At 43.9% G+C, this 10,871-nt stretch overlaps 1 protein-coding gene across 2 annotated transcripts; it reads right to left on the bottom strand.

Moving 5' to 3' along the window:
* Positions 1-6,438: 6,438 nt before the first annotated feature.
* LOC102398514 (cancer/testis antigen 47A-like) lies at positions 6,439-9,951 on the bottom strand. Of its 2 annotated transcripts, XM_006043290.4 has the most exons (3): positions 9,077-9,951; positions 8,068-8,209; positions 6,439-7,043 (listed from the first exon to the last, which is right to left on the bottom strand). In XM_006043290.4, exons 1-3 carry the CDS (start codon positions 9,726-9,728, stop codon positions 7,031-7,033), a joined length of 807 nt encoding a protein of 268 aa, XP_006043352.3. In that variant the 5' UTR covers positions 9,729-9,951; the 3' UTR covers positions 6,439-7,030. The 2 variants fall into 2 exon arrangements, with proteins under 2 accessions (XP_006043352.3, XP_044792959.1); XM_044937024.2 differs by having other exon boundaries at positions 7,033-8,209; positions 9,077-9,947.
* Positions 9,952-10,871: the final 920 nt, after the last annotated feature.

The following is a 10,871-nucleotide window of genomic DNA, read 5'->3' on the forward strand; positions in this document are numbered from 1 at the left end:
CTGTGGGTGCCACTCAAACCACTAGATGATTCCTCTTCCATTTTAACTCTCAAGTTTCATCCTTGACTAGACCTACTTTTCATAAAGAAAAAGACCTGATAATGAGCATTTTCAAACAAGAGCCATTTACCTCAGGACGGTATCTTTAGCAGCTCAAAGAACCAACAGAAATTTGAAATGATTATTTCTCTTTAACCAGAACTAGATAATCATTTCCAGTGTGGTAGGACATGGCAACCCACTCCAGTATTCTTACCTGGAGAATTACATGAACAGTGGAGCCTGGAAGTCTACAGTCCATAGCGTCACACAGAATCAGACATGATGGAGAAAACTTAGGCATTTTAGCCTAAGGCTAGGGCAAACATTATGCATGTCATTTTCCTTTCAGTGACATGCAAAAACACCCAATGCTTTATTAAACATGCAAAGCAGAGCAAGATACATTTATCTCTGCAAACCATGTCAAAAATTCTTGGCAGTTTCTATTTGGGAAGATTCTCTGGCGAAAGGAATGGCAACCCACTCCAGTATTCTTGCCTGGAGAATCCCCATGAACAGAGGAGCCTGGTGGGCTACAGTCCATGAGATCACAAAGAGTTGGTCACGACTGAGCGACTAACACTACTACTACTAGAAGAAGCAAATAGGAATAATTGTGTGTTCAGCATCCATAGCCTCCTCTTCTTGCATCCTTTTCTCTGCTCTTTTCTCCCTCCCTCCCTATTTAGACCAAGGAAGATTTTAGGGATGGTACTGACCCTGGATGATTTGAATGGTTGATTTCCATTTTAGCTCTTTGGATGCCTCAATCAGGGATTCATATTTTTTTTTTAACTTTATTTTTAAACTTTACATAACTGTATTAGTTTTGCCAAATATCAAAATGAATCTGCCACAGGTATACATGTGTTCCCCATCCTGAACCCTCCTCCCTCCTCCCTCCCCATTCCATCCCTCTGGGTCGTTCCAGTGCACCAGCCCCAAGCATCCAGTATCGTGCTTCAAACCTGGACTGGCAACTCGTTTCATACATGATATTTTACAAGTTTCAATGCCATTCTCCCAGATCTTCCCACCCTCTCCCTCTCTCACAGAGTCCATAAGACTGTTCTATACATCAGGGATTCATATTTTATGTCACTATCTCCATTTGTGCTCTGTCAGGTTTTTCCATGTTAAAGGAATATCAGGCCTCAGCAAGCAGGTGAGGAGATACATTTTAGCTAATTAGGGCCCAGCAGTCACATGAGGCCCATCTCTTAGGCTGGCTCTGAGTCCTCTTAGAGAACTCGTGTAGTGGAAGAATTCAGAAAGGATCACCTAGGATCTCTCTCAATATGCCACCCCCATGAGGGAATGAACCTCTTTGTCAGCACAGCCTAGAATCCCCTTCCTGTTCGGCACTGACATCAGAGAAGCTTGCAGCCTTTTCTCCTTGGCTTTCAGACCAGTAGCCTGCCTGAGTCTATTTCTAGCTGGTAGCATTTGGATGGAAGCCAATTATCCCTTCCTGGCCTCTTATCTAAGACTCCCAGACACATATTTCATGTTTTCTGGCATTTTGATATTTAGTAAATATTTAATAGATTTATACCAAAACATTCTTCCCTGATATCCTTAAAGGAAACCCTCATTTCCCATGTTATAGACACACCTGAGAATGCAATTGCTGACCTACTGAGCTATAATCTTTCTAATTAGATTGGTGGCCATAGTTTTTCTCTTTAAATGGTAGGATGAGTATATGTAGCTTTCGTGGCTTCTGGAGGTAGATGGACTCTGAGAAATAGTAAAAACCAGGGCTTAGGCCTGCATTGTGGACTCCAGGGGAAATAAAAAAGTTTTATTCTTCCTTGAATGGTACCAGGTTGTGGATGAAAACTGCTGCTTTCTGTTTGAATGGACCATTGTGTGTGATCTTTGCTTCCCTGGTGGCTAAAGAATTTGCCTGCAATGCGAGAGACCTGGATTCGATCCCTGGGTTGGGAAGATTCCATGGAGAATGGAACAGCTACCCACTCCAGTATTCTGGCCTGGAGAATTGGGGGTCGAAAAGAGTTGGACACAACTGAGCAACTTTCACTTTCACTTTTCTTTTGAAACTTACTCCTCAGCTTTCTGCCCAGGTGGGAGAGGTAACCAGAGGAGCTAGTCACCCAAGAGACTTTTCTGGAACAAAAACAATTCCCGACGATGCCTTTGAAATGTTTCCTGTACTGCTTAGTATTCTTTTCTTCACACTAGATTATCATAAAGGGATAGATGGGAGTGTTTTATAATCTTGCTGGTACATACTTTTTTTCTTTAACTTGTAGCAATAAAAACAAAATCTAAGCAGTTTGGTTGTTTTTTGTATGCTTCCTGTCTGAGTACTAGAACTAGGGTGTGGGAAGATAGATAAGACAGTAACACTTCAACCACATGTGTTCCACAGAAATGTTTTTCAGTGTCCTCTGAAATTCTAATTGGAAAGCCACTGAACTAAAAGACAGCTTACTAGGGGTAAAATAATGCTCCTCACAACAATGGTATTAAAATCTACCATGTTGATTGGGGCTTCCTAGGATACACTGGTGGTGAAGAATCCACCTCTCAATGCAAGAGACGTGGATTTGATCCCTGGGTTGGGAAGATAACCTGGAGGAGGAAATGGCAACCTACTCCAGTATTCTTGCCTGGAGAATCCCATGGACAGAGGAGCCTGACAGGCTACAGTCCATAGAATCACAAGGAGTTGGACATGACTTAGTCACTCTACAACCAAAACAACATATTGATTAGGAGATTGGGATTGACATATACACACTACTGTATATAAAATAGATAACTAATAAGAACCTACTATATAGCACAGGGGACTCTTCTCAATACTCTGTAATGACCTATATGGGGAAAGGATCAAAAAAAGAGTGGATAGATGTATATGTATAACTGATTCACTTTGTTGTACACCTGAAACGAACATTAAAAAAAATCTACAAAGTTGACCACATATCTTAGTGGAATCCTCAAGCAACATAGCAATTACTGTCTTTGTTCATTCATTCAGCAAATGAATTGAACACCCACTATGTGCCAGGCACTGTGCTTGGGATTCAAAGTGAGAGGAGAACAGTGCCCTTATTCACTTTTGATGGCTGCTGTAACAAATTATTACAAACTTGGTGACTTGCAACAACATGGATTTATTATCTTACAGTTCTAGAGATCAAAAGTCCTAAAAAGATCAAGATGTTGGCAAGGCTGTGTCCCTTCTACAGACTCCAGGGGAGCATCTGTTTTCTTGCCTTTCCAAGCTTCTAGAGATTGCCTATGTTCTTCAGCTCATGGTACCTTCCTCCATCTTCAGAGCTAGCAGCATCACATATTCTCTCCTACCTGAATTATGCTTCTATCCTTACATCTTCTATCTATATCTGGCCCTCCTGTCTCCTTGTAAGGATGCTTGGTCCCACTTGGATAATTCAGGACAATCTCCCCATCTTAAGGCTCGTAACCTTAAATGTATCTACAAAGTCCATGTAAGGTAACATATTCAAAGGTTCTGGGACATCTTTGTTGGGAGTGGGCATTATTCATCCTACCACAACACTCTTGCTCTTGATTTAGTTCATAATATACCATAAGATTATAGACACTAAGCAGATTTTTGTAATTAAATGTGATAAATTGTAAGATAAACTCTGCACAAGTTACTATGGGAACACAGAAGAGAAAACGTCAGACTGCCCCAAGGAAGTGCCTTACACAGGAGGAGATGTTTACATTGAGTCTAAAAAGATGAGGCATTCAATAAATGAAGGAGGAAAGGCTATGGGAGGTGGATGGAGGACCAAGCTTGAAAGAGCATGACTTTCTCCGGCAGCAAAGACCAATTCAGTGTGACTGAGGTGTAGGTGGCAATGAAAAAAGATGGGGCTGGAAAGGAAAGAGTTAGGGATAGCTGAGGGAGAAATCTGCACCCAACTGCTACAATAACAGGCTTGTATATGATTTTCCTTTCGACAGAAGGGAGCCATGGAAATAATAAGCATTTCAGAAAGACCACACTGAATGTCATGTGGACAGTGCTTGGCTGAGGGACAGGATCGCTAAAGGAAGAGAGATCACTGTTCATCGCAGTAAGATGTCTGTGAACAAATGGACTATAGCGTCAATGTCAGTCAGTCAGTGTTAGTCACCCAGTTGTATCTGACTCTTTGCAGCCCTATGGACTGTACCCCACCAGTCTTCTCTGTCCATGAAATTCTCCAGGCAAGAATACTGGAGTGGGTTGCCATGCCCTCCTCCAGGGTATCTTCCTGACCCAGGGTCGAACTTGGATCTCCTCCATTGCAGGCAGATTCTTTACATTCTGAGCCACCGGGGAAGCCCATAGCAGTGAGTGCAGTCAGCCCTCCCCAGGACAGGTCTAAGAGGAGCACATGGGGCCTGGAAGCAGGCTAGGGACTGTTCAGGGCTGCCAGGTACCTGGAGCATGGGCTAGCAGGGACACACCCCTTGTTCCCATGGGCTGGGCTCCTGGCCCTGGCGGGAGGGGTGTGGCTGGAAAAGGACCAAAGTGGCCCTCTAAAGCTTAGAGTTCAAGACAGAGATACCTCTGCCTGGGCCTGGAAGCAATACTGTTTTAACAACTAGCACCGCAGAAATACTAACAAATCAGAACCAGGTTGAAGGACCTCAAATTGTACTAGTTGACCTGCCCTTTCAGTTGAAATAATGGTGACAGGGAGTGCTTTGCCTTCTGTCTCACCATGTGGTTCTAGCCATAAGGAATAATATAACACATTTTAAAATGTCAACACTGGTGACCAAAAAAAAAAAAAAAAAAAAAGTTGTTGGGATCTTAAGTTTATTTCACTTTAATTGACATTAAATACCTACGAAGAGGAAAATTCACTGCCTAGGCTTTTGGGAAAGAAAGATAGATAAAATCCTTAGGGTCCCAGCCATTTAAAGGTTCAGTGCAGGGGTTGGTTTTGATGGAATAGGTGGATGTAGTCTGTGTATTTGCATGTGCACACACTTAGAATAGAAGACATGCCACCACAGAACATGACAGTATGTTATCAGTTACCTACAAGAAGGTCAGGAGCCGAGCCCGTGGGAACAAAGTATGCTCCACCTAAACCATGTTTCAGATACCTAGGAAGCCTGAAGTAAATGCAGAAATGAGCCCGTCTAGTCTCAAACCCCCAGGCCCTTCCCCTTCTCTGATCCCCCACTCTGGTCATCTACAAATTTATCTTTTTATTACCTTAAACAGAGTTCAAAGATTAAGTCCACTTTCTCCCTTTTCTCTTTTTATTTTTCCTTATTATGATGTACTTCCCATCTGCACAAAATTATAAAGAATACTAGTATAAACACTATTTATCCACCACTCAGTTTAAGAAATGTAAATTAGAGATACAGTTGAAGCCCACTACGTATCCCTCCCCAATAGGATCGCTGTCCTTGTCTTTCCCCAAAAGGTAACCACCATCCTAAATGTGGTTTATCTTTCCATTGCATGCCTTTCTGTATGCTTACGTACGCATACATCCTCACAGGCAACTCTGTATGTATCTACTATCCACTCCTGTTGAGTGAAGGTTCTCTTAGACTTCATATACCCGGTATCATGTCTGTGACTTTCTGGAACCAGCTCTGTTCCTGGATATTTTTCTGGTGCCATCCCCTATCCACAGCCTCTCTCTGTCTCAGCCCCTGTGAATCCTAATTTCCTCGCCAGTCCAGCCCCTACCGTCCTGTTCAATTTACCTCCAGCAGCCCCAAGGCAGTGAACGAAGGCTGGTCACCAGAGGTGGGTCTCAACTTCTCCCCCTGTGGCTGTCCACCAGCGCTTCTCAAACCTTGGCTGCATCAGAATCCCCTGGAGGGCTTGTTAAAACACAGACTACTGGGCCCCACTCCCAGTTTCTGATTCACAGGTCTTGAGCGGAGTCTAAGAATTCATGGGTGATGCTAATAATGCTATTTTAAGGACCAAACTTTGAGAATCAGTGCTCCAAATCAGCATCTGGGCTCAGGCTCAGCAGCACCATCTGGCCTCCAGGCAAGCTGGGCCATCCCTCAGGTTTCCTTCAAAAGCACCCAGCAGTACCATGAAATACACATATAACACAAGTCCTGTGCAGTTTTAAATGTTCTAGTAGCCACATCTAAAAAGTAAAAAGAGGGCATCCCTGGTGGTCTAGTGGTTAAGAATCCACCTTACAGTGCAGGGGACACAGGTTCAATCCCTGGCACAGGAAGATCCCACATGCTAAGGGGCAACTAAGCCCATGTGCCGCAACTCTGAAGCCCGTCTGCCCTAGAGCTCATGCTCCACAAGAGAAGCCACCTCAGTGAGAACCTGTGCACCATAACTAGAGAAAGCCCATGTGTAGCAATAAATAAATTTTTAAAAAAGTAAAAAGAAACTGGAGAAAATAATTTTAATGCTATATTTAATACTAGATTATCATTTCAATGTGTAATTAGTTATTAAAGAGACTTTACACCATTTTTTACATTTGTAGCACATTTCAACTCAGATTAGCCACATTTTCAATGCTCAGTAGCCACACATGGCTAGTGACTAGTACAGTAAACAAGTTCAGATCTAAAGCCTTGACCCCTATTTCTGTCTTTACAAAACTGTTTTAAATACAAATTTTATTTTGGGCTGCAATAAAAGAATTTAAAACAGGCTTATCAAATGGTGGAATGTGATGATGCCTTCCAATGATGTAAAACAGCTTCTCATTTTTAAAGAGATTTAAATCAGGATTATTTATATACATAAATCTATCTACATTTCAGTTTACTACTTTAAAACTTAGTTTTAACTAGAACAAATGCTGTCAAATATATCTGTGAAAGATAAAACCCAATTAGATATTGGATTTTTTATTAGATATTATTATTAGTTGCTTTTTGGGGGATGGATTTGGGAAGGAAATCAATGTTAGTAATCCCATGGGCTTCTGAAAAATCTAAAAATAGCAAACAATGGATCCTTTCTTCTTTCTCTGTCTTCTTTCTAGTCTTCCAAACTGCAGGAAGAAATGAGAGAAAATGAACAGTTATACAGCATCAGTCAGCACCAGAAACTTTCTAAATCTAAGAAAACAGTCAGCATTATGTATATCTGCTGCATCTGAGGGTTGTATCTCAACAAGGAGAGAAGAAAAACACATTTTCCTCTTGTAAAATTCACCCTGGATACTGGGTGCATGTACAACCCGATGGCTTCAATCATGTGATCCTACCTACCTTGTCTCCCTCTTGCCCAACACCATAAATGCTTTTTTTATCCCCCTTCCTTTGAGAGGATAGTCTGGGACTAAAATCACTCTTTCTACCTTAAAATCCTGTGCTCACTCCACAGATGATACTCCCTTACCCTCCCAGACCCTCAGTTTCCATATCTACCGTATGAGAAAGAGGCTGTTGTTATGAAACACACCATTATGCAAACAAGGGAGAAAATGTTAATCATTAAAGACAAGATATATACCTTCACTACCAACTCAGTGATAAACAACAGTCATCCTATGACTGTTTCTTTTGACTGTCACATAAAATACACACATCTACAACCGAACAAATATTTCACTATTAATCACTAAATGTCATCCTACTTGAAATTCTGAACTGTTTGCTATTCGTAAGTAGTTACGTTCTAGAAGCTGTCTTCTCTTAGTGCAGGAGACTGCACTTCTGTGGTCAAGAAATGAAGGCCAAACTAGTGCACAGCCCAGTTGCTGCTGCTTTTCGTCACTGTTTTCTAAAGAAATACTGGTCTTAGGTACTGACACATTTACAACTTGTTGGTAGTCTTACAGATAGAGGACCAAAGACCTCATAAGAACAAATGAGAAGCCATGAAGTATATTTCACTTCATGCTCTTTATATTACTGGGTGCAGAAATGTTCTATAAACATTAGGTAAATTTGAGTTGTTGAACTAATTTCAAACAAACGTTTTCTTAATTTACTCCGAGAATTAAAAAGCAAAAACAAAATTGGTAAATGCCTGGGAATAGCTGGGTTATTTTCAAAGCTATACACAGATACCTGGGCTTTCTGGGCCTGTCCTTTGCTGGGTCCAGATCCTTTTCTGGTTCTTCTTGTTTTCTGTTATACTTCTTTTCTTTCCCCTCACTTTTGCTGCCCTGCGCCTCTTCTTTGGAGTTCTCATCCTGGCATTCAGCTGTTTCTTTAGAGAGGAATAATAGACTTTGGGACCAGACATTCACAGAAAAAAAAAAAAAAAAAAACCCAACACATAAGGAATGGCAAGATGTCCAGTACTCTACCCTTATGAGAAGCAGGAGGACAGAAGCAACTAAGAAAAGAGTAACTGGGGGCCTTCCTTCTGGCAGATGCAACACTTCCATGGCCCTCACTTTGCTGCTGCTTGGTCATTTTCACAATGACATTATTTCTTCTTTTCTAGTAAATCTGTCACCCTGTGCTACTGATTACTTGTGCTCAAGGATCAGAATTCTCTGGGTCTGATGCATTCTGGATGTTTTGGCCAGAACTTTTTCGCCAAAATATGCTTCACCTCAATAACAAATTCCATGGGGAAGCTCCTGAGTTCCTCAATCCCCTAAACATTTCATTTTAACCATGTGGTCCTGTATGAGTTCATAATGTTTTGGGATCAACTTTCCAAGAATCTTGACATTTTTAAAAGCTATGAACCAAATATGAGGTATGCCATTTACTTGTTCTCTTCCATGTCCTCTCAAGCTCCCTCTCAAACACCTGCCTCCACTGACCTTCACGTGTGGGCTCATAACTGGCACTGATCATCTCAGACCTCTTACCAGGGTTGGTAGAGGGCAGCTTATTTTCCCCCCAAACCAAAGAAATCGTTATGGAGTTGGGCTTCTACTGGGCCCCTCTGGGCTTCGATTCAAGGATGCCCTGACTCCCGGCCTCCCCTCCTGAGGAACGCCCCCCCCCCCGTCCCCCCCGTCTGAGCCTGCCCCCTCCTCGGGATCCCTGGTCCCCAGACCCGGCCTGCAGCTGCCAGTGTTTCCCTCCCCCCCCCAACCCCCCCCCCCCGAATGCTCACTCTCAGGGGCGACAGGCTCCTGTGGCATCTCCCGCAAGCTGGGCTCCTCAGACTCCTTGGTGGCCGTCTCCAATAAAGAGGCCTCCTCGGCTTCCTCCACCTCCTGGGCTTCCTCCGCCTGCTGCGCCCCCTGGTCCGGGGCTTCCTCAGCCAGCCCCTCCCCCGATTCATCCGATGGCACCTGGACCTCGGATAACCCGGCCACGGCGGCTGAGCCGTGGTCGGACAAGTGCTGCCTGGTCTGGTGCCAGACCAACACGTGGTCGTCATTTGGTAGAGGTATCACGTGGTTGTTGGACAAACAGTTCCCCATCGAGTGCAGCAGATTTAGGACCGTTAAGCGGAAGCCACTCATGGGGACGTGGCGCGAGACCACCATGCGGTTCACGCCCTCCGCCTGCTCCTCCACCTCCCTCTCCTCAGCCGGCCTGAGGTCGGAGTCTTCCTCAGCGTTCCCGCCCTCCAGGGCCGCCTCCCTCGGGCCTCCTGAGGCCCCCACAACTCCACCCGCCTCAGCCTCAGGCATGGAGTCACCCCTGCGAGGCTCAGAGTTGCGGTCCACACCGTCACGGGCTCTGGCCTGGGCCCCTGCCGCTCCTGCTGGGCCTTCCTGCCCGCCAGGAGCCAGATCTCCATCCCCCGTGGTAGACATGGCAGCTGGCAGTTACCTCAGCCGGGCGGGGGACGATGGCAATGGTGCAGGTGGTGGCACCCGAAGTGGCTGCCCTGAGAGGAGGCTGAGGGAAATGAGATGGACCGAGGCAGTCACGGAAGGGACCACAGAGGAGGCCCCACGACCGGGAGGGTAGGCGGCCAATGGCGGAAGCGTCCAACGGAAGTTGGGCCTCAGGCAGTGGAGCCAGGCCACAGTCGAGGGGCGGGGCCGGAACAGTTGACGGTGGCCTGTGACCCTTCATCACGAGCTTTGGGCTCATTTGCTGACAAACAAGGATTGACGTGCTCTTTGTCCAATGAATGGCCAAGGCCCTTGGTTGTCAAATTGCTCACAATTGCCTACTTGTTCTTTGACTCGCTAGGGTTCTGACGTGTGGAGGTCTTCTAGGCTCGTGTCCTTTATGTAATTGTGCAGGAAAGTATTTATGAAGGCATCCTGGGCCATGTGAACTGAGAGAAATTTCCCACCTGGGAATTTCCACCTGGTAATGGCTCATGTGAATAGAGACAGGGTCATAAAAATGTTGTATATCTCAGATGTTAGCAATACTAAAAACCTCTGAAGAAGAGAAAGAGAATTTGGACAATTTAACTTAGTTAAAAATAGTTGGAAAAGAGTAGACAAATTGAAATGAATGCAGTCAGAACTGAATGTTGAGAAGTGTTGGAGAAGTTAGGAGCTAGAAGGTGTATAATGAACCCAGACATATTCCCTTAAGGCTTTGAAGTCTGAATAAAAAAAGAGAGGTTTCTTTAAAGGATCAGGTCATCTCCTAAGTGCTAAGCATGATAGACGTTAAAAGGGCCACCGTCCTAGGATGTTTCAGAGGCAACAGTTCCGGACTTTTTATTCATCTCAAGATCCACTTAGTCCAGACCCCAAGTGTAATTTTGAAAATTATACAGAAATTAACTGCTTTTACAGTCATTCTGTAAAAAAAGTTTTGTAGTACTAAAAGTATTTTTTGAAAAAGACATAGCCAATTACATCTGGATTTAGGAAAAATACTAATAAGTCTCATTATTGTAAAGAGGGATTTTTTTCCCTTTCATTCAGTTCAGTTCCAACCAAATTTCAGTGTTTTTATTTTTCCTCTGTCTCACCTCGGGAATGGAGCAT

This window comes from Bubalus bubalis, chromosome X (assembly GCF_019923935.1).
Source record: "Bubalus bubalis isolate 160015118507 breed Murrah chromosome X, NDDB_SH_1, whole genome shotgun sequence".
NCBI lineage: Eukaryota > Metazoa > Chordata > Mammalia > Artiodactyla > Bovidae > Bubalus > Bubalus bubalis.